This window comes from Mytilus galloprovincialis, chromosome 13, assembly GCF_965363235.1.
Source record: "Mytilus galloprovincialis chromosome 13, xbMytGall1.hap1.1, whole genome shotgun sequence".
Taxonomy (NCBI): domain Eukaryota; kingdom Metazoa; phylum Mollusca; class Bivalvia; order Mytilida; family Mytilidae; genus Mytilus; species Mytilus galloprovincialis.
This window is the reverse complement of record NC_134850.1, coordinates 7,877,211-7,902,430: the sequence shown is the minus strand read 5'-3', so window position 1 is coordinate 7,902,430 and position 25,220 is coordinate 7,877,211. Positions and strand designations below refer to the sequence as shown.

The 25,220-nt window shown below is 32.1% G+C and overlaps 1 protein-coding gene across 5 annotated transcripts in view; it reads left to right on the top strand.

Annotated features, from left to right (window-relative positions):
- Window positions 1-373: 373 nt before the first annotated feature.
- Window positions 374-25,220, top strand: part of LOC143057831 (lisH domain-containing protein ARMC9-like) — a 38,320-nt gene continuing 13,473 nt past the window's right edge. For 4 of the 5 annotated variants that reach the window (XR_012972828.1, XM_076231259.1, XM_076231260.1 and 1 more), the window contains exons 1-15: window positions 374-507; window positions 2,306-2,378; window positions 4,908-5,033; window positions 6,126-6,293; window positions 7,837-7,986; window positions 8,921-9,013; window positions 9,149-9,176; window positions 10,163-10,254; window positions 13,088-13,162; window positions 13,967-14,091; window positions 16,946-16,993; window positions 19,023-19,137; window positions 19,644-19,739; window positions 21,871-21,961; window positions 22,413-22,536. Coding sequence is in view for 4 of the 5 variants with exons in the window: in XM_076231259.1 (XP_076087374.1) it covers window positions 2,319-2,378; window positions 4,908-5,033; window positions 6,126-6,293; window positions 7,837-7,986; window positions 8,921-9,013; window positions 9,149-9,176; window positions 10,163-10,254; window positions 13,088-13,162; window positions 13,967-14,091; window positions 16,946-16,993; window positions 19,023-19,137; window positions 19,644-19,739; window positions 21,871-21,961; window positions 22,413-22,536 (1,391 nt within the window). In the remaining variant the exon portion in view is untranslated. The remainder of the gene's footprint in view (window positions 508-2,305; window positions 2,379-4,907; window positions 5,034-6,125; window positions 6,294-7,836; window positions 7,987-8,920; window positions 9,014-9,148; window positions 9,177-10,162; window positions 10,255-13,087; window positions 13,163-13,966; window positions 14,092-16,945; window positions 16,994-19,022; window positions 19,138-19,643; window positions 19,740-21,870; window positions 21,962-22,412; window positions 22,537-25,220) is intronic. The other variant, XM_076231261.1, reaches the window with a different exon arrangement.

The following is a 25,220-nucleotide window of genomic DNA, read 5'->3' as shown; positions in this document are numbered from 1 at the left end:
TGGACGCACAGACCACAAAACATAATGCCCCTCAATATCGTGATCGTAGATGGGGCATAACAATTAAAAATTTAGTACTAGTGTTACCCTATATTAAAGCCTGAAATGGTACGAAATTACATGATATGAAACATCATTCATCAATACACAAAATTAATATGGCATACAAAAGATAAGTTTTCATAAGTGGTGGATTTTCATAATTAGGGCGAGTTGTTTAACCACTGTGAAGCAATTTTGATTAAAGTGGGGCTAGTTTGGGTACTACAGTAGGGCGAGTATTTAAAAAATGGGACAAGTTTTGAAAATGTGGGGCGAGTTGTTATATTTTCATATGAAATAAAGCGTTTATTTAACAAAGACCACGCGTTTGTTTGACATAGATTGTTTACATCGCATACCATAGAAATCAAAGAAAAATAAAGACAATGAACAAAAAATAGCATATTCTGATACCAAGAATACAGAAATAAATGGAATAAAAGAAAAATTAACTACATAATCAAGGTAAATGGAAATATGTTTATGCATCTTCATTTACCTCTTTTTGAATTTTAAAATTTATATTCATTCACCATAACATTTTGACAAAATTGAAATAATGAAATATGGCTGTATAAACATGATAAAATTTATGCATTTTGAGCTTCAGAATATTTAAACTTATCTGAATTTTGTAATGCATCTATTTTTGTTCCTGCATTATTTGCTAAAACAAGCTAAGATTAAGAAGGAAAGATGTTTGATTAGCTCCCCTTGTATAACAAATCATTTAATGTATTGATGTGAAAATCCATGGATTGTAACGGTAACAGGATTCTAGCAGGATCGGAGCCCTCAATTTCAGGATCTAAAGGCAGCGATCTAAAGGCAGCACTCTAACGGCAGCGCTCTAACCAATTGAGCCAAAGAAGGTCTTCCCTACAGTAACTCAACAAGTAAGACTACCTTTATATCTCCAGGTCTACAACGTACAATATTGAACTGTTTTGAACGACGCCCATTATAAACATGGAGTCCACTTTGAAAACTGTCTAAATTTGAGAAATGACAGTGAGATAAATGAAGAAATAAACATGTCTACATCCAAAAGACAGAAACAAACATATTGGAAAGTTGGCAATCATACATTACAAAATCTTCATATTTATAAACTGATGAAACACTAATAGTCTATGTTTGAAGAAATTACATGTAATGCATCTACGGAACTTAAAAATTTCAACACAATTATTACAATTCCGAACTCTGAGGATTAAAAGCAATTCAAACATGTACCACATCTTTCCCCAAGAGACCAAAATGAAGCAAGGCGACCAACTACATGTATTACTGTATATTAAGAGATGTTTGTTTCATCATAATGTCTTATACATGTAGATGAAGATACAATGTACATGTATTCATGCCTTTGAGTCTTAATTGAACTTCTTGTGTTTTAGATGTGCTTCCCATTATTTAATAATAATTATAGTATATAATTAAGAATTATTGAATAATGAAAGCAATGATTGTTATGATCATATTTTTAAATCTAAATATATATACTAATGAAACACTAAGTTTGAAAAAAAATTGATCAAGTTAAAAAATTTCAGCACAACCACATATTGGCCAATATTGAAATTCATATTAACCACAGATCGAAGACAGACCAATGATGATTGTGATCTGAATTCTTAGAGTAATAACTTCATACTAACCACAGATCGAAGACAGACCAATGATGACTGTGATCTGAATTCTTAGAGTAATAACTTCATACTAACCACAGATCGGAGACAGACCAATGATGACTGTGATCTGAATTCTTAGAGTAATAACTTCATACTAACCACAGATCTGAGACAGACCAATGATGACTGTGATCTGAATTCTTAGAGTAATAACTTCATACTAACCACAGATCGGAGACAGACCAATGATGACTGTGATCTGAATTCTTAGAGTAATAACTTCATACTAACCACAGATCGGAGACAGACCAATGATGACTGTGATCTGAATTCTAAGAGTAATAACTTCATACTAACCACAGATCTGAGACAGACCAATGATGACTGTGATCTGAATTCTTAGAGTAATAACTTCATACTAACCACAGATCGGAGACAGACCAATGATGACTGTGATCTGAATTCTTAGAGTAATAACTTCATACTAACCACAGATCGGAGACAGACCAATGATGACTGTGATCTGAATTCTTAGAGTAATAACTGTACATATAGACACTTGTATGCAGCGAATAATGCAAATCCTCCATTTCTTTCTTGTCTGATAATGCAAATTTTATAATTGTTAGGTAGAAAGAAGATATGTCTGGATCTTTGTCTGTGGTGTCATTTGAGGGAGAACTCAATGCCATTGTACAAGAGGTTAGTAATATAAAATTAGACAAGTATTTTTTTTATGCCCCCACTGTAGTGGATGGGGCATTAAGTTTTAGCCTTGTCCGTCTATACGTACATCCCAAAATTGTTTACCATTCCCTAACTTTATTTTGCCTCAAACAAATGTTATGAAACTTATACACAATGCTTATTACCACAGAACACAAATATGAATTTTGGTTGTAACATCATTTTTACTGTTCTAGAATTATGGCCCTTTACAAATAGAAAAATTGCTAAAAATTTTGTTTCTATTCTCTAACTTTAGTTTGCCTCAACCAAATGTTATGAAACTTATACACAATAAAATAAAATTGAGAATGGAAATGGGGAATGTGTCAAAGAGAAAACAACCTGACCATAGAACAGACAACAGCCTAAGGCCACCAATTGGTCTTCAATGCAGCAAGAAACTCCAGCACCCGGAGGCATCCTTCAGCTGGCCCCAAAACATCATTTAATTTCTTATTCTATCTAGATGTAAAATGTTTGATGTGCAGACCTTATTTCTGTGAAGTATGAATACACATTCACATAATTGTTATAACATGCAAAGTTATATTAAAGATCTATTTCAAAGGGGTATAAATGTATTAGTATGTTTGGTTTAGTAAAGGCCCCTTTTAGCCCTGAAAGCAAAGTATTGTAACGTTTTTGCTCAGTGTTGCTATAGCGTTTTCGTTACCCTGAAGTGAAACTCTGACCCACTGACAAAACTAGACAATCTGTCAGACAAACTAATACTCGGCAATAAATACTGTTTCAAATGACTGCTCCCTTGGGTTAACTCAACCCTATAATCCAATAGGTATAATAAAAGATGCGTTGTTTCAGAAGACAGAAATAAATAATTCGTTTAAAGTTAATGATTTAATGAAGTGTTACTATGATCAGTTATAGATATGTAATTTAGACAATTTCAATATTGTATCTCTTTTTACATCAGATCAACACAATAAATAACGCTTAAATAGTATGCAAGCTAGTGAGTACTCTGGTCAAGTTCTATATATTATACACATGTATTAAATAAACAATCTTATTAACAAGTAATTATAGAAATCTCTATAATTATATAAGTTATGTCGACGTCTCCGGCTTATTTGAATAGCGACTTTAAGACTCGAGACTGCGTCGGTGAGTCTCTGTATAAAATATGGAATATTTTATATTTCTGTACTTTTCAGTATATAGCTTTTTGTACGTCTAAGGATCTCTAATCTTTAGAGTCTCTTATAATATAAAATTATAAATCTATGTTTTACATAAAGTAAAACTTTGACAAAATATTTCCTAACCTTTTAAAAGTGCAAGACTCAAATTGTAAGTTACAGTGAAGAAAGGATTTATTATTAGGCTTGTGATTGTAAGCAACCTTTTGCAACGGTAGTCCAATCACGACTAACATGCTTAAATAATGGTAGTGCAATATATATACAACAAAAAGACTTAAAAGACTTCATATTGACGTCAAAAGCGACTCGAAAGACTCTAGTTCAACATATTATTGCTGTTCACGACAGTGCACTTTGACAGTTTACGGTAAAGCGACTCCAGTAAACATGGCACCTTGCAAGAAAAAAGAGAGACTCTGAGTCTCTAGAAACTTGACCAGGTTAACTAATTCACTCAATATAATTATATATAGAGATTAAAACAACATAATACAATCATCAACAAATATATAAAGGTAGGTCCAGTATAAGGAAATTCTGTATTTACACTGTACAAAAATAAATAGAAAGGCGACTCAGTTTCAGGTGGGACTTGACGTTATTTTTATCTTTACTCAAGTTACTGTTCATAACACAATGTGATTAAGTATTTAAGATAACTTATTCTAATGAAAAGAAACATATTCAAAAATTTATAAGTATCCAATACGGCTAAACGGAGATTTAACATTATAAAAAGTGAAAAGGGGGGAGGGGACACAAACTGTTGAACAACGAGGCCGAAATCCTTTACAGTATTATGACATGTCCATTGTTTTGAAATGAAAAGTTTAAGTTGCAGGCATTTTCATGTACATGTATATGTACATGTATGTGTGATAAAGTGAAACGTGACAATTTTTGTCCAGATTTTCTTACAAAACTTATGTCTTTTAAAGTTTACACCCAAATTAGATGGAACAAAGATTTTGTACGAAAGTGGACAAAATATACTGAATTTCAAATGCAATTAGGTTTTTAGATACACACTTTTGATTTTTAGTATGCAGGATTCAAATAGTTTTTGTCCAGCCTGGGAGTCGTTGGCGGCTGTTCCTCAGTTATTAAAGTTTTTGAAAGTTTAATAACTTTCTTAAACTATCCTCAGACATAGAGAATGTAGTACAAATGTACATTATATATGTATTACAGTAAACTTTCAAACAAAAAGAACCATTTCCTATCCATACATTTGTAAATAATGGTAAATGGTAAGATTGACAAGTTTGTAAATTCCATTATTATTCATCAGATGATACTTTGTTGACCATGGAAGTTGATTGACTTTTGTATTTTTCAGTACCTGGAGTTTGTGACATTTGACAAGACGTTGGTATCTTTCCAGAAAGAATGTGAAACAAAGCAGAAACCTATCACTACACAGAGTATAAAGTCAAAATCAAACCAGAAATTGCTGGCTATTCAGGTATTTAGTTGTCAAAGTAATATTAATAACGAAGAGTTTGTACTCAGATTCAGATAAAAAATTACTGGCAAGCATTTAATTGGTTATCTTGTTAAGGAGGTCTGTTACTCAGTTTTAAAATAACAAGCTTTTCAAAACACTAGTGTATATTGATAGGGGATTGTGAAAGGAACCAAAAGAGCAAAAAAAAGATCCATTGAAATTTTGGCAGGAAAATGTTGTCTCTTGATTTTTCATAGCTTTATAATTGACAAGTTTTAAGTTCTCAAAAACTATTAAAATATAACAAAGATTTTATAAGACTTTTACAGATGGCTTATAATTATACACGTAAAAGATTTATAAAACAAAAATGGGGGTCAATGGGCAAAATTTTTAAGGCATTCAAATGGAAAAAAACAAAGGATTCTGAAAATCTGACAGAAACTACAAAACATTACAAGCAAACATCTCTAATAGAAACAACTAATTACTAAACACACTACATGTATTGTCCATTTGACTTCTATATATTTGCAGAAAAAAAATTCTTAAAAAATCATTTTTATGAATTAATAATTTTTTCCTTGATGTATATTATTATATGGTATATACGAACTCTGACTATTAATTTCATAATTTTTGGTCAATAATTAAAAAAGTTTCCCATTAGGTCTCTATGTTAATTTTATTTTTTGAAGTGTTGATTACCTGATGGAGTAAGTATAAGTAGTGTAACGGCCTTCTAAACAAAACAAAAACAACATATAGGAGGTAATACAGTAAAAAAATGTTGTTGTTTAGGGATACACTGTCATTCAAGGTAACCACAATTAGTAATTATCTCTTCTACAACCTTGTCATAAAAAGCCAAATGTAATTAGAAACATAATGAAACTCAAAATTCAAAATTTTAAATCCTTTGTCAAATTGAGGCATATAGTTTTTCAATATTCAGCTGGAGTAGTTGTTACTATATATGGTAACAAAAACAAAAAAACATACTCGATAATTATTTGTTTAATTATATATAAAAGATTCCATATCATAAAGTTTTTAAACTGTCATCTTTTATTTTGTATTTTCATGTTTTATATGAACTTTTATTTTCAGAATGAATTGATGCAAAATTTCCATAAAGGGAAAAGAGATAGATTTCTGAAGTTATGGAGTGAAAATCTGGCAGCATCTGTGAAAGACCAGGACCCAGTAGCCAAGAAACTAGAATTTTATGTCAATATATATTTTGCTGTGTATCCAATAAAGTTTGCCAGAGGTCAGGTAAGATCAATAGACCACTTTCCAGTTTGTCAGTCACTGGAAAAAAACTTGTCAATTATGATTGCCTTTATGACATCATTTACCAGATAAAGGGGATCACCTGTATCCCTGCACTATAAATGTTCATCAAGCGTCTTAGTGATCGTCATTGTGCAGGATAAACTGGAAATAATGTTTGTTCTGTAGGTACATGTACTTAATCACAATTCCCTAGTGACAGCAGTGCTGATTGTCAATTAAGAGAATTCAATTTACCGAATAATTCGTAAAATATAGCATAATAATTTTCCAACCATTCGCTCAGCATTGGGCCATTCCAGTTAATATCTGCTAAAGGGGGATGGATGGTCCTTTCTGAGGGGTGAAATTTTGGGTGTTTTTCATCTGACACTTATACGCAAAAATTTCTGAGGGTCTTGCAGCAGTAAATTATTAAAAATAATTACATCTAAGGGGTTATAAAAAATACCTATTTCAGATCTTAGGGGTGCTTTGAAATGTAGACAGTTTCGTATCATGCATTATCTGGTATTGTATTTAAAATTCTGATGGGTACAATCCTTGCAGTAAAAAATGAAAGCCCATCCACCCATTATGAACAGAAACTCTACATCTGATAGGTCTTAATTTATAGATCTGATAGGTAGTTTTTCATGATGTTTTTTTCTGATAGGTATGAAAAAAAATCTCCCCATCCATCCCCACCTGTCAGAAATTAACTGGAATGGCCCATTGGAATGGAAGTAACAATGCCTCTAAACGCACAAATGATATTCACTAAAACCAAAGTTTTTGACTGAAATGCATTGAACTTGAAAGTTGTCTATTGTATGAAACCATGTTATTATTTCATTGTTGTTGTACAGAAGTACAAAAATGTATATATTATCTGGACCAAAATTAAAATGGTGGTCAGATATTTTTAATTTTTGCTGTTTTATAATACAGTGGATACATTTCTTTTCATGGATCAAAGAAAATTTGTAGCTTCTAGGATATTTAAAAAATCATAGGAACCGATAGTAATTTTGTACTTCCATTATAAATGTAAGTTCATTGTTCACCTATACCCACAATTAAAGTTCACAAAAAATGGTATCCCCATGAACAATAATGGTATCCCCATGAACAATAATGGTATCCCCATGAACAATAATGAATCCATAGTAAAATCGATTCAACTCAATTTAAATCTTTATTGCCATAAATATTTATCGTATGTGACACAACATAACAAAATGAAAAAATAAATAAAAACAAGATCATTGATATACATAATAAAAGTGAATATTTCAAGAGTCCCCTGTCCTCAGTTCAATAGACTGTTTTAAAAAGGATCCCAACTTATTTACCTGAATGTGTGATCTTGGGTTGAGCATATATGTAATTTTATCTATGTCATTTAAATTTATAAAGTGCATATTCTCATTTATTGAAAAATCAAAATAAACTTTTCTATTATTATGGTTTCTATAACAATATAAAAAGAAATGGATTTCATCTTCAATATGATGCTAATAGCCATGTTGATGCTTCTTTGTAGAGAGATGCTGACAGAGCCATGGGAGATTTTAAGAAGTACTTAGAAACCAGAGGTGCTACGCTGAGTCAGACCACAGAATTTTTACCATACTATGCTTTACCATTTGTACCCAATGCTAAGGGTCATCCATCTTATAAAGAATTGTTCACTGTACGTATAAACATTCTTTTCACCATGGCAAGACAGAGTTTTAAGTCCTCAGGGAAATAAAAAAAAAGATTATTAAAAAATAGATGCATATCAGACTCTATTGTAAAAGAGATCCAAAAAATGTCTAATGTTTATAGCTTTGACAAACATAAAAATAAAAAATTGATATCCAGAAGTCAAATAAAGAACAAAGTAAATCAATAATCATACTTTAACGTAATTCCTGGGCAGTCATATACAAACAGCAAACACAAAAACAGGAACCTGTTGTTTAGTGGTTGTTATTCATTGGTGGTAGTTACATGTACAAACACAAGCTGATGTATAATGATATTCTACTAGGGACAAGGTTTCACCATTATTAATGCAATTACTATGTATTGAAAGTACTGCCTGGGTAAGTTCATGTTAGCATGTTTGCCTCAAGTGCAAGAGATCATGGGTTCAAGTCAAATGAAAGACTTGAAAATTTATATTTTCTGCTTCTATGCTAAGTTCGCTGCATTTAGGAGTAAGACCAAAGACTGGTCAGTTTGTCTTCATATCAGCATGTCCATGTAAATTTACATGTCTACCTGTGAAGTGTTACCTTGTAAACTAGCACATTAAAAATTCAGCTCTTTGTGTTGGTCTGGTGCAAAGCAGGGTTTATATTCATATCATATAATCATGTTATCATGTTATTTGCCTCAATATGCATTTTATTAGCCAGTGGATGTTAAGCAGTCATCGCTGGACTGGTGTGTGTTTGTTTGGGGGCCGGCTGGGGGACGCCTCCGGGTGCAGGGGTTTCTCGCTGAGTTTGAGGCATGTTGGTGACCCTCTGCTGTTGTTTTTTTATTTGGTCGGGTTGTTGTCTCTTTGACACATTCCCCATTTCCATTCTCAATTTTATCCATGTATTAAAAGTTAATATTTTGACATCTTTTTGCAGGACACATGGGTAAAGGATTTAGAGTTGAGATTGGAAAAGTTCCTGACATTAACACTGAAGTCAACACCACAGCCGAAATTGTTTGATCTTTATGTATCCTCTTACATTTTGTCTTAGAAAAGATAATAGCATTATGTTTTAGTTATATAATAGCTTCTACCATACATCCTACTTTGTAAATTATGTAGAACAATTTACAGCTGCTATGTTTCCTTAACTTACAATCAGAGAGGAAATAAAGTTGGCGATGAAAATGGTGAGATATTCTTGTTGTAAAAAAATTACTGAAATTGTGTGTCTTCTTAATTGATATCTTAAGCATGTACAGATATAAATTTCCGAATAAATCAAATACAATCACTAGCTGAATTATCTTATGTGAGCAATATGACTAGAAATAAATTGTAAACAACTTCATCAAGGAGATAATTCTGACTAGGTGTTTAATATTAAAGAAGAATGGGTTGTTTCAGAAGACAAAAAAATGTAAGGTTAGGTAAGTTAAGAAATTAATGGGAAGTTTTTATTATTGCGGAAAATCGACAGGGTTATAATCGCATTAATTATTCTTTCAATTTGATGAGTTTTTTAATTGAGGGTTTTTCTCAATATCATAAAAAATTGAAATTGCATTTTAGTCTCAAATGACAAAAATGCCATAATAAATGCATGCAATAATTTCTGCTTTTTACAGTATATGGTACAATATTCAAGTTGGGGTTCTGAATGAGTGTGTTCATAGATAAAGGTACTTTTTTTCAGAATCTCTACTTGAATTATTACCATATACCTTAACCTAAAATATTTTCTGGTCTCAGAAACCAATCAAATCTGTATGCAGAAACCTTAAAGACACCCCTGGAGAAACTTTTTATCCTGAAACAGCCACTACCAGATACCCTTTAATTTCTGAAATAATTCAATGTTTATCATTTTTTTCTGGCAATACTTTGAGCTTTCTAATAATTCTGCTTGATATTTTAAATGATATGGACTGAAGTTTGTTTATGAGCTGTTAAATGTTGATCAAATATAATGTGAAGAAAATAAATTGTATTACTCACAAAAAAAAAAAAAAATGGAAACAATTCTTTTGTTTTCAAGGTAAAATGAAGAAGATGAACTAATCTGTTAATTAAATATGATAATATTTTAAGCTTTTGAAGAATCCCTATTCAAACTTTTAACTTTAAACTTTCTTACGATTTTATGTTATGTTATGTTTTTAACATTTTTCAATAGAGCAATTTCAACAGATATCCCGATTACAGCAGCAGTTAGTTGACTCAGAACGAAAGACAATGTCGTACATTAAACGACACAACCGTGTACAGGTACTTCTAGCACTCCTCACTGATGGTCTAACATGCATGGACATTGTTCATTATTTATTTTGCATGCAGATTTTGGACTTGAACAAGACGCAAATATAAACATGCTCATCAAACTAGTATTCTTAGTTTAAACATGTGACAGGGCATGATAAAGGATGCATGTAAAATATCATGGTAGAAGGAAAAATAATTTGACTTTCTTGCCTGTATTTTCAGTGTTTTCACTGGTAAGTTGTCTTTTCAATCTGTTGTGTTAATGTTTTATTTGGCCTTTTTGTAGTTTTTGTCTTATTTTTCCGAAAAAATGATATAAATACAATGTGAAAATACTGATGTAGGATATACATCTATAAGACGACGGACAATTATGGTATAGCAATGTGTCAGATAAGTGTGGAAAAAGATGTCTGTATTTGTAGTGTGTTTCTCTAATTCTTCGTCAATTTATCCCTTTCTACACCCATTGCATAAAAAAATAATCAACGTCTGGTTCGTTTGAACTCAGTTCTTCATTGGTTAAAATCCAATTTTCACATCAAATTTTCTTGCCTTTCTCTGAATTTCCTAATGTGACGGCATGAAAAAAAGGCAACCATGTCTGATAACGTCACGTAGATCATTCAGAAAGAAGGAATAAGATTGCCTGTGTATTGTTTAAAGATCATGAGAAAAACAGATTCCACACCCAAATCTTGTGTAATACAATATTTATCAACTCTGGACTGTTGAATTTGAAATATTTATAAGGCTCAGTGAGCCTCCCATTTTTAAATTTGAAGAATTGACTGTCTCAAGTGGAAAAATATTGTATCAGATTCACACACAATTCAGTGATATCTATGTATTGTAACTAAATATATGCTGGTCGATAATGTTGTCAGTCCTCTGTCAATCTTTATATAGACCGAGGCTCATACATATGGAAGGTTACACACTCAACAATGAGAAAAACCATACCAAATAATTAATTGTTTGTTTTTACAAAATTGAAAACAGGTAATTTCTCTGACAACAATAAATAATCATTAAATTTTCCTTAATTCAGTTTACCTGTTTAATTTAATTTGTGCATTATATTTCAATTATATTTTTATAGAGTTAAATTTACTTTTCAATTTTATAGATGAAATTACCTAACATGTTATTTTTAGATGGGTATTTCCATTTATAGCATTTAGATCATTTTAATTATTTCTTTGAAACTGCAAGAAAAAAAATGTTGCTTCTGACTTTTTAAGATTAGCTTGAGTGTTTATTTACCTACATTGCTATATGTACCTTAATTGAGAATTAATGTAATGAATTGTTTAACAAGGCCTATGTGAATTTCACATAATTTTGTCAGAAAAGAGCTGAATGTAGTCTAAAAAAAATGTTCAATTCAATTATTGCCATCTGATATGAATTTGAACTAAAAAACTTTTATCACAAAGTGTATAAATCTGATTGAAAGGAGATTTGGTATAAACATCAATGAATCAGTTGTCATGCATCAGAGGCACGTAGACCTAATTAATTGGCTTCAGTGAGTGGACAATCTCCAATGTACATGCATGCCTCTAAATGTCATAAGTATAGACAAATTATGGATAAATCAAATCCGCCAAACATCTGATATCAACTCTTTATCATCAATAAATAAAACACACTTTTGGGTTGTGGGATGTAGGGGTATAAATGAGGGGAAATGGCTATCGTACAGGATATAAGGGGCAAACAGTGGGATCCGTGAAGAAAGGGGGTGGAGTGGGAAGTTGGAACAAATATCCGAAATAAGCAGGATTTGGAACTGAGCTGATGATAAGAATGCAGAATTCAATTATGTTTTATAGAAAGTATTGTTCTTAGAACGTAGAGTCATAAGAAACCTCAAATTAAAAAAAAAATATGCATATGTTTTTTTATAACTAAATGGATAGTTTTCATCATACAACTTATGTACATATACTTTTTTCTGAGGAAAATTCTTTAATTTGTCCACATTTAGAAGAAGTTTACTCATTTTCAATTGCTTCCTTCCAATTCGCCGACATATTTTCCGTATGCATACTGCATAGTGACCTGAGCTTAACCCTCCTCGTAAAAATCCGGTGGTCGCAATACGCATGGATCAGTCATTAAAATAAACAATTCTCTGATTGTACATGTTAAACATGTGCTCAATACCCATGCTTTTTGTTATTTGTTTACTATAAGGTGACAATCGGTAAACTTCGGCTTCAAAACACGTCATTTAATGAGCAGCCATATTTGTTAAATCATAACAGACAGAGAGAAAAAAAATTGACGATTATACGTTATATTTGCGTAAAAAATGAGAAAATCGTGCATAGAGGACTAAGTTTATGATATATACATGCATTGGTAGAAGAATTGGATAAACATTTTTTTTTCACCACTCACTCGTTTCATATGACTTTAAAGTGAACAATGTTTCTGCATGCTATAGACCAGATGATGAGTTATTGATAGTTAGTGACTTTTAAGCCGTATCAATTAGATTTTTTTTACATAACTATTAAATTTTATTAAATAATATATGATGAAGGTGTGTGAAAAGCAATTTGATCTATCAAAAAAAGTGGAGGGTATAACTACATGTACCAATATTGAAAATTTCAGTTTTAATGATCAATTATAATTTTCATAATATCTTATGCATACTTTGATAATAATATTGCATTAATTTCTTGATTTATTGAAATAGTACTAGAAGTGATATAATGATTTAAAACAATATTTTTTGATTGTTTTTTCTTTAGCTTCCTGTTGCAATTATCAATTAGATGAATAAAATAGATTTCTAAATTTTTCTAATTCTATATGTTTACAGGCTGACTACCACAATTTGATAGGGATAACAGCAGATCTGGTGGAAGCCTTGGAATCAACAGTCCAAGGAAAACCTGTAAGACAAAACAAATTAATCATACTCTAGTAAAAGAACAGTAAAATAGGGTCAAAAGATACCAAAGAGACAGTCAAACTCATAAATCAAAAATAAACTGACCACGCCATGGCTAAATAGAAAAAGACAAACAGACAAATAATAGTACACATGACACAACATAGAAAACTAAAGAGTTAAGACTAAGCAACACAAACCCCACCAAACACTGGTGGTGATCTCATGTGCCCTGGAAGGGTAAGCAGATCCTGCTCCACATGTGGCACCCGTCGTGTTGCTCATGTAATTACAAATTGCCTTTTGTCGTATAAAGATTATATAAATTTAAATGATTGAAAAAGAAAATACAAATGTAATGTCAGCCATGTAGTTGTGAGGAAAAAAAAAGAACTGAAGAATGCCAATGACCGAAATGTCTCAATAAATTGGTTTATTGATACAATTATATAAAGTATGTTGCCTATTGGAATTTTGAAAACAAGGATATAAAGATGAATAAAATATAATTTTAAAGATTTTCTTTTGTAGATTATATAGAGGAAAAGATTGTAAATTTCATTTATTCATTTTTTAAAAAGCAAAAATACCCATAATTTCATTTGTTCTTATTTTAAAAAGCAAAAATACCCGTAACTTCATTTATTCATTTTTTTAAAAGCAAAAATACCCGTAACTTCATTTATTCATTTTTTTAAAAGCAAAAATACCCGTAACTTCATTTATTCATTTTTTTAAAAGCAAAAATACCCGTAACTTCATTTATTCATTTTTTTAAAAGCAAAAATACCCGTAATTTCATTGCAGATTTCTCCTGATTATCTCCAAGAGATTTGTTCTCGACTGTTTAGTGGACATATGCAGAATTCTGTGGATTTCACACGACCTGGTACAGCTAGTCAAATGCTTCGCCAGTCAATGGCTCCAACCATGTAAGTTTATTTTATTAAGGCTAATGTGATAAGCCTCGTCTAAACTTTTTGTAAATTTTCTTTTTCAGTCTGTGATATTTAGTATCAAAAGTTTATAAAAAATATAATACCTGTAACCTTCAAATCTTATACACAGTTATTGCAAAGGATCATATTTATATATATTGCTGGTTTTAATGAAATGGTTGTATAATGATCATGATAAATGTGTTTTTTTTATGCCCCACCTACGATAGTAGAGGGGCATTATGTTTTCTGGTCTGTGCGTCCGTTCGTCCGTTCGTTCGTCCATTCGTCTGTCTGTTCATTCGTCCGTCCGTTCATTCGTCCGTCTGTCCCGCTTCAGGTTAAAGTTTTTGGTCGAGGTAGTTTTTGATGACGTTGAAGTCCAATCGACTTCAAAATTAGTATACATGTTCCCTATGATATGATCTTTTTAATTTTAATGCAAAATTAGAGGGTTTACCCCAATTTCGCGGTCCACTTAACATGGAAAATGATAGTGTGAGTGGGGCATTCGTGAACTGGGGACACATTCTTGTTTTTAATTAAATTGTCCATTGTCTGTTCCCTTGCCCTTGATAAAATAGTAAAAAAAGATCATCAGTGAAAGGGAAATAATCATTAACAAAAAAGTGAAGTTATATAAAACTATTTGATTGCTTTAAATATCTACCAGTTCAATACAAAGATCACAGATAAAATGTTACACAAGTTACATGCACTCAGCAGTATAGAAGGATTATTAAGGGGACGAAGTCCCCTATAACAGCAGAAAAATCAATCAAACATTCTTGTTTTTGTCAGGCCTTCGACTTTAGTCGAAAAAGCAAGACTAAGCGATCCTACATTCCGTCGTCGGCGGCGGCGTCCACAAATATTCACTCTGTGGTTAAAGTTTTTGAAATTTTAATAACTTTCTTAAACTATACTGAATTTCTACCAAACTTGGACCGAAGCTTGTTTATGATCATAAGAAAGTATCCAGAAGTAAATTTTGTAAAAATAAAATTCCATTTTTTCCGTATTTTACTTATAAATGGACTTAGTTTTTCTGCGAGGAAACATTACATTCACTCTGTAGTTAAAGTTTTTAAAATTTTAATAACTTTCATAAACTATCCTTGATTTGTACCAAACATGGACAGAAGCTTGTTTATGATCATAAGATAGTATCAAGAAGAAAACTTTGTGAAAACAAATTTCCACTTTTCCGTATTTTTACTTATAAATGGACTTAGTTTTTCTGTGAGGAAACATTACATTCACTCTGTGGTTAAAGTTTTTAAAATTTTAATAACTTTCATAAACTATCCTTGATTTGTACCAAACTTGGACAGAAGCTTGTTTATGATCATAAGATAGTATCAAGAAGAAAATTTTGTAAAAATAAATTTCCACTTTTCCGTATTTTACTTATGAATGGACTTAGTTTTTTTGCCAGAAACAAAACATTCACTCTGTGGTTTAAGTTTTTAAAATTGTAATAATGTTCTTAAACTATCCTGGATTTCTACCAAACTTAGACAAAAGCTTGTTTCTGATCATAAGATATTATTCAGAAGTAAATTTTGTAAAAAAAAAATTAACTTTTTCCGTATTTTACTTATAAATGGACTTAGTTTTTCTTCCAGTTAACATTACATACAGTCTGCAGTTAAAGTTTATAAAACATTTATTAGATTCATAAACTATCCTGGATTTTTTTACCAAACTTGGAAGCTTCTTTCAATCAAAAGACAGTATCGAGAGGGAAATTTTTATTGATGTTTTTCATCATTTTTGTTGAGTCTGTGATTAACAGCAAAAGTAGGCGAGACACTGGGTTCTGTGGAACCCTTACGAATTTTTAAATTGGGAAAATTTCCCGAAATTTTTCATTGTACAAATGAACTCAAAATCGTTAACTTTTTTTTTCTCACTTTTTTTAATTCCCGCATCTGCGTAGAAATCTACTTCCTTTTCCGGTCTTGTCTGCATGAAACTTTGAGTAAAATGTATATTTATCAGTCTAGTATAATATAGGAAGGAACACAATACCAATTTCATTTTTAATAATTCCTTGATATGAAAAAAAAACCTGTTACCTGATGATAGCATTTCTTTGTTTACATTGCATATGACGTCATAACTTAAATAACGTCACAACTAAAATCCCTAACAACAGAACCAAAAATCAGAAATGTTACAGTATTTCCGTTTTGAAATTAAAATATGTTTGAATTAAAAAAAAAATTCATACAGACTTCGTCCCCTTTCACAGGTAATGCCTGCCTCATATTATTGTAAATATTCTATGACTTAACTGTCAAAGAATACCTTGTCTTTGAAAAGTATAGTATTCATTTTTCAATTTGTAAATTATTCAAAATCAAGCTTTCACAATGATCATTTAAAATTTCTTTATTATTATTAGAAGGAGACTTTGAAATAAATCCTGTAATATTTAGAAAATATATGTTGAATTGGAATATGTGATGTCAGAAAGTTTCCATGGGAGGTAACTCAATGTGATGAATCCCTCCCTTTTATATGAGTTCCGATATGACTATCATCAACTGGGTCCTATAGGTTCATAAAACATATGGTCAGCTTAAAGTACTACCAAAAACAAAAGAGAGAATGATTTCGGAAGCATTCATTCAAATTTTACAAGGAGAAAGTTTAAAATGGATAATGGGTTATTTCCCTTTTAAACTTCAGGAACATTTTTTTTTATAGCTAAAAGTATATTATTATGAGTACTTATCATTTAAGTATCTAGAGAACTGTTACAGTAATACTTTTCTACATATACATATATATGCTTGTCACAAAAACCGTTAAAAAACATCCAAATTACTTAATTTTACAGGAATTCTATGTCAGTTAGTCAAATCTTGCGCATATCAATTGGCGCGTTGTAAGTTCTGCATGAGTAATATTTAGTAACCAAGATTTCATTAAGAGACGATGGATGTCATTTAGTCAGTGATAATCTTTATCAGATTCAATTATAATTTTAGATTTGAAGAAAACTAATTCTTTTGATGAAATTTTAACATATATTAAACATAAATTTTCTTTCATTAACAATTTTAGATTAAGCATTTTTTTAGGTTGAAATTTATCTCAAATTGCAAAATTAAATTAATTTTGCAATGCTATTAAGAAACAAACACCTTTAAAAATATATTATCTGATGTTATTTTTTTTTGAAGAAATGGAATTTTATTGGTCATAATATTTTTTTACAAAAATGTTAAGATGACATTGCAGATATTGAAGTTTAACATACATTATGTAATACATGGACATAAATATTATTTAAAAAATGATGATTTAATTATTGATATATGTGGCAAGTCAAAGATGAAGATGATATCCATTGTCTCTGTTACCTCCACACACATTTTACACATATTTCATAAATCCATATTGACCTTTCAAACTTACATTTACATAAATAAAAGCACAATTTTTTTACAATGAAATAATTGATATAATTAGTCGTTTATATTTAAATTATTCTCTCTTTGAAATTAGTATCTTGCTATTAATCTGTACTTTTACTCCATACACATGACACATCTTTTGGCGGAAACAGATTTTGCACAATATTCTTCATTTTTTTTATTTGTATTTTGATCTGATACAGATATTTGACCACTCCAGTCTTCATTAGGCCAGATAGGTCTCTTGCGATTTTGTCTTTACATTGAATGTGGGACATTTTGTCTTTATGTTGAATGTGGGACATTTTGTCTTTATGTTGAATGTGGGACATTTTGTCTTTATGTTGAATATGGGACATTTTGTCTGTATGTTGAATGTGGGACATTTTGTCTTTATGTTGAATGTGGGACATTTTGTCTTTATGTTGAATATGGGACATTTTGTCTTTATGTTGAATGTGGGACATTTTGTCTTTATGTTGAATATGGGACATTTTGTCTGTATGTTGAATATGGGACATTTTGTCTTTATGTTGAATGTGGGACATTTTGTCTTTATGTTGAATATGGGACATTTTGTCTGTATGTTGAATATGGGACATTTTGTCTTTATGTTGAATGTGGGACATTTTGTCTTTACGTTGAATGTGGGACATTTTGTCTTTATGTTGAATATGGGACATTTTGTCTGTATGTTGAATGTGGGACATTTTGTCTTTATGTTGAACGTGGGACATTTTGTCTTTATGTTGAACGTGGGACATTTTGTCTTTATGTTGAACGTGGGACATTTTGTCTTTATGTTGAATGTGGGACATTTTGTCTTTATGTTGAACGTGGGACATTTTGTCTTTATGTTGAATGTGGGACATTTTGTCTTTATGTTGAATGTGGGACATTTTGTCTTTATGTTGAATGTGGGACATTTTGTTAAGAAACTACTGTGGATTCATTAATTTTTCGTTGGATACCAATTTTAGTGGATTTCGTGGGAAATACGAATTTGAATGTTCAACGAAATACAAGTTTTCTAAAATAATGTATACAGACTTGGCAAAAAGCATGAATATAAATATCCACTAATATGCAAGTTTTCCTCAATCCACGAAAATTTGTACCTACGAAAATAAATGAATCCACAGTATTAAAATGATGTGAAGGGAAGACCTAGCAATCTAACATTATTTTAGCAATATCAACATTTAGGTTTAGTCTGTGGTTAAAGTTTATTTTAGACAAGCCATCATGTAATTTTATGAACCTTGGCGAGAAGCGTTTATATAATCCCAAAGACAGTATTCAAAGTAAAATTAAGAAAATATTTTATTCATGTTTTTGCATTTAACCTTTAAATGGACATAGTTTATTTTGCAGTTAACATTCAGATTTAGCAGTTAATTAACATTTAGATGCAGAATATTTGGGGTGAATAATTCTTCATGTACCCTTATGCAAGGGAGATAAATGTGTAATGTAAAACAAGACATTTTGTTTTAGGAGTAATTTACAAGAGCCTGAGACATATACCGCCTTAGATTATGAAAAAATCAAATATGAAATGGCCAATGCTGAAGTGAGAAGGAAGGTTTTACTTCTACAGGCTATCAGATGGGTATGGTTACATTTACTGACACATTACGTTTGTAGATATATTAAATTTTCAGGGTTTTGAAGTGAGTTTTTTCTTTCTGTTAATTAGCAAACCCGAATCCTTTTGTGATGCAGCTCCTCATGGTTAAATTTTCCTTCAAAATTTAATACTTCAAACACATTTTTAAAATAGCTCCGTAGTTTTTACAAATTTATTCTATGTTCCTCTACTTTCCAAATTAACACAAATGGGTAAGCTTAGTCACTAATTAAAATAGAAACATGTCAAATACACTACACAGAGATTTTTTGTTTACTCACAATGAGATTTTTTGTTTACACACAATATTTGAGTTCCTTAATTTGAGGCGCATTGACCCAATTTGCCTTTAGATTACATGCAGAGAAAATATTGCCAGCTAGATATGTTTTGTCAAAACTGACAAGTATTCTTTTTTACCAGAAACAGCAATTTAATAAGACTCTTTTTCCTGAATGCATTTTTATTTTCTATCTTCCTGTTTGTAGAGGTTAACACAGTCAAATCCACAACAGAGAGACTCTTCTATGACTACATACAGAGATAATGACTTGCTTGGCTGTTCTGTGGCTGGAACACATAGGGTAGGTATTAAGGTGGGAGGGTATTGTAACTGCTAGGCACACAGGGTTGGGGAGAAATTGTAACACTTCAACCCCAAAACACAGAAGGAGATACAGAAATATTAATAGGAAGATGTGGTATGATTGCAAAGAGACAACTGTCCTCTAGAGTCCAAAAGAAGTGGATACTAGCAATTATAGGGAACAGTACAGCCTTCAACAATGAGAAAACCCATACCGTATGTTCAGCTATAAAAGGCCCTGACATGTGGCAGGGTTAACATGTTTGTGAGCCCTTAACCCTCCTCCTAACCTGGGACAGTGGTGTAACAGTATAACATTAGAACAAACTATAAAAATCAGTTGAAAAAGGCTAACTCATCTGATGGATACAAATTGAAATACATCTAACAAAAACACAGAGTGGATTTGAACGGGAACTTATGCATAGATCAAAAACACAGAGTGGACTTGAACGGGTACTTATACATAGATCAAAAACAGAGTGGACTTGAACGGGTACTTATACATAGATCAAAAACAGAGTGGACTTGAACGGGTACTTTTACATAGATTAAAAACAGAGAGTGGACTTGAACGGGTACTTATACATAGATTAAAAACAGAGAGTGGACTTGAACGGGTACTTATACATAGATAAAAAACAGAGTGGACTTGAACGGGTACTTATACTTAGATCAAAAACACAATACACATATATCTAACACAGATAAAAAAAAAGTGGCCAACAAAGTTGTAAAGAAAGTTTGTTCAAAACATTATTGCAAACATGAAAGAGGGACGAAAGATACCAAAGGGACAGTCAAACTCATAAATCTAAAACAAACTGTCAACGCCATGGCTAAGAATGAAAAAGACAAACAGAAAAACAATAGTACACATGACACAACATAGAAAACTAAAGAATAAACAACACGAACCCCACCAAAAACTAGGGGTGATCTCAGGTGCTCCAGAAGGGTAAGCAGATCCTGCTCCACATGTGTCACCCGTCGTGTTGCTTATGTGATTACAAATCCGGTAAATAGTCTAATTCGGTAGGTCACATTCATGAAAGGGAAGGGGATTGTAGTTACGACGTAAGGAACATATCCGATATCATTTGTGAAACGTTTATTCCATAACGGTCAACCAACTTGTGATGGCGTCCGTAAAATTTACGAAGAGATGATTACTGACAGCTAGTTCAAAGTCCATAACAACTAATGAGAAAAAAAACATATATCTAACACAGATAAAAAAAAAAGTGGCCAACAAAGCTTCCCATAATACTGTGGTTTTATTTATTTTGGTCGGACATAAGTTTGTAGATTTAAGAAAAATGGTATTCTCTACTTCTTGTGCTATTTTCACAATTCCTGATTGGTGTGATAATAATTTCACTCCTCACTAGTGAAATTCCTGTTCTCAGCAAATGATTGGTCGAAATTTAATTATGACGTTAAATTTGCTTGGTTTCTTCTGAAATTTCCTATTCTGATGTCATGAAAAAAGGTGACTATGTCTAATGACGTCACGTTAAAAGAACACAAATTTCTGCAAATGTTTGAAAAGGAAGGATTAAAATCATAAGAGAAATGGATTCCAACACTATAACTGGTGTATTACAATATTTCTCTACTCTTAACAGTTAAATTTTACTCATTAAAAAAGCTCAGCAAGCCCTCATGCTTTTAATATTAAAATTTAACTATCTTAAGAAGGAAAAATATTGTAACACACTTGTTGCAGTGGTGGAATCTATATTTATCATGGATATTTGATTTTTTGTTCTAACTTCTTTTATTTTCATGGATTGATGAAAACTTGCATTTTCATTGGTATTTGATTTCGTTGTTTTGCCAATATCTGCACACACAACCTAAAGAAATTTTGTCACATTTGAATTTATGGTTCACATGTATCCACGAAAATTGGTATCCAACAAATAATAGTGAATCCACAGTACAAGCCTATAGAAAATGTGCATTTTGTTGATGATTTAAATTCATGGTTCACCTCCATCGAGAAATCCACTAAAATTGATATCCCACAAATAATAATAAATTACAGTAAGACAAAATTACAACTTTGTAATTAAGTTAATGATGTTTATTTGCTTTCTGTACAACTTATTATGTTATTTTTATAGGATGCAGTGCTTGCCTTATTGACCTCTAGTGATGAACTGGTAAAAGAAGGAGCAGCCAGATTATTTAATGCTTTTGCTTCTCTTTGTGCAGGTAATGTGGTCTATTGTCTATAGCTATTGTAAACAACAATAGACCACTTTAGAGTTATGTCCTTCAAAGGAAAAGAAAAAACTTGTCAATTATTCCCACCCTTTAGGGCGTCATTTACCAGATAGAGGGGATCGCCTGCATCCATGCACTATAAAAGTTCATCAAGCATCTTAGCGATCGTCATTGTGCAGGTTAAACTAGAAATAATATTTGTTCTGTAGATATCTAATCACATTTACATAATGACAGCATTTTTGATTGTCAATTATAAGATTTTAATTTGCCCAAACTGTCCATGGTGGAATTCTTTGCACTGATAAGTCTTGAATTTTAATAACCAGCTATTATATTTTTCCCTTTTCACAAATATGACCTACAGAATTAGATTATTTACCAGATGTTTTAAGGAATGGTATTGCTTTAACTTGTATTTTTCTTTTGAATACTTTAGGTAGAACCTATCTTGCCCAGAACCAAGATTTATTTAAAACTTTGTTAGATAACTTACGAGGTGAAGAAAAGGAATCAGTCACAAGAGAAATGGTACTTGGAGCTTTACAGAAACTCTCTTTAAGGTAGGAGACAGTCTTAGTGCATTATCTGGAGCTTTACAGAAACTCTCTTTAAGGTAGGAGACAGTCTTAGTGCATTATCTGGAGCTTTACAGAAACTCTCTTTAAGGTAGGAGACAGTCTTAGTGCATTATCTGGAGCTTTACAGAAACTCTCTTTAAGGTAGGAGACAGTCTTAGTGCATTATCTGGAGCTTTACAGAAACTCTCTTTAAGGTAGGATACAGTCTTAGTGCATTATCTGGAGCTTTACAGAAACTCTCTTTAAGGTAGGAGACAGTCTTAGTGCATTATCTGGAGCTTTACAGAAACTCTCTTTAAGGTAGGAGACAGTCTTAGTGCATTATCTGGAGCTTTACAGAAACTCTCTTTAAGGTAGGAGACAGTCTTAGTGCATTATCTGGAGCTTTACAGAAACTCTCTTTAAGGTAGGAGACAGTCTTAGTGCATTATCTGGAGCTTTACAGAAACTCTCTTTAAGGTAGGATACAGTCTTAGTGCATTATCTGGAGCTTTACAGAAACTCTCTTTAAGGTAGGAGACAGTCTTAGTGCATTATCTGGAGCTTTACAGAAACTCTCTTTAAGGTAGGAGACAGTCTTAGTGCATTATCTGGAGCTTTACAGAAACTCTCTTTAAGGTAGGAGACAGTCTTAGTGCATTATCTGGAGCTTTACAGAAACTCTCTTTAAGGTAGGAGACAGTCTTAGTGCATTATCTGGAGCTTTACAGAAACTCTCTTTAAGGTAGGATACAGTCTTAGTGCATTATCTGGAGCTTTACAGAAACTCTCTTTAAGGTAGGATACAGTCTTAGTGCATTATCTGGAGCTTTACAGAAACTCTCTTTAAGGTAGGAGACAGTCTTAGTGCATTATCTGGAGCTTTACAGAAACTCTCTTTAAGGTAGGAGACAGTCTTAGTGCATTATCTGGAGCTTTACAGAAACTCTCTTTAAGGTAGGAGACAGTCTTAGTGCATTATCTGGAGCTTTACAGAAACTCTCTTTAAGGTAGGAGACAGTCTTAGTGCATTATCTGGAGCTTTACAGAAACTCTCTTTAAGGTAGGAGACAGTCTTAGTGCATTATCTGGAGCTTTACAGAAACTCTCTTTAAGGTAGGAGAAAGTCTTAGTGCATTATCTGGAGCTTTACAGAAACTCTCTTTAAGGTAGGAGACAGTCTAAGTGCATTATCTGGAGCTTTACAGAAACTCTCTTTAAGGTAGGAGACAGTCTTAGTGCATTATCTGGAGCTTTACAGAAACTCTCTTTAAGGTAGGAGACAGTCTTAGTGCATTATCTGGAGCTTTACAGAAACTCTCTTTAAGGTAGGAGACAGTCTTAGTGCATTATCTGGAGCTTTACAGAAACTCTCTTTAAGGTAGGAGACAGTCTTAGTGCATTATCTGGAGCTTTACAGAAACTCTCTTTAAGGTAGGAGACAGTCTTAGTGCATTATCTGGAGCTTTACAGAAACTCTCTTTAAGGTAGGAGACAGTCTTAGTGCATTGTCTGGAGCTTTACAGAAACTCTCTTTAAGGTAGGAGACAGTCTTAGTGCATTATCTGGAGCTTTACAGAAACTCTCTTTAAGGTAGGAGACAGTCTTAGTGCATTATCTGGAGCTTTACAGAAACTCTCTTTAAGGTAGGAGACAGTCTTAGTGCATTATCTGGAGCTTTACAGAAACTCTCTTTAAGGTAGGAGACAGTCTTAGTGCATTATCTGGAGCTTTACAGAAACTCTCTTTAAGGTAGGAGACAGTCTTAGTACATTATCTGGAGCTTTACAGAAACTCTCTTTAAGGTAGGAGACAGTCTTAGTGCATTATCTGGAGCTTTACAGAAACTCTCTTTAAGGTAGGAGACAGTCTTAGTGCATTATCTGGAGCTCTTAGTGCATTATCTGGAGCTTTACAGAAACTCTCTTTAAGGTAGGAGACAGTCTTAGTGCATTATCTGGAGCTTTACAGAAACTCTCTTTAAGGTAGGAGACAGTCTTAGTACATTATCTGGAGCTTTACAGAAACTCTCTTTAAGGTAGGAGACAGTCTTAGTGCATTATCTGGAGCTTTACAGAAACTCTCTTTAAGGTAGGAGACAGTCTTAGTGCATTATCTGGAGCTTTACAGAAACTCTCTTTAAGGTAGGAGACAGTCTTAGTGCATTATCTGGAGCTTTACAGAAACTCTCTTTAAGGTAGGAGACAGTCTTAGTACATTATCTGGAGCTTTACAGAAACTCTCTTTAAGGTAGGAGACAGTCTTAGTGCATTATCTGGAGCTTTACAGAAACTCTCTTTAAGGTAGGAGACAGTCTTAGTGCATTATCTGGAGCTTTACAGAAACTCTCTTTAAGGTAGGAGACAGTCTTAGTGCATTATCTGGAGCTTTACAGAAACTCTCTTTAAGGTAGGAGACAGTCTTAGTGCATTATCTGGAGCTTTACAGAAACTCTCTTTAAGGTAGGAGACAGTCTTAGTGCATTATCTGGAGCTTTACAGAAACTCTCTTTAAGGTAGGAGACAGTCTTAGTGCATTATCTGGAGCTTTACAGAAACTCTCTTTAAGGTAAGAGACAGTGCATTAGTGCATTATCTGGCGTAACTATTCTATCTTGTAAATTCAAAATTTGTATTTGATTTTAATTGTTGAAAATGACATGACCATAATTCAAACAAACATTTTAA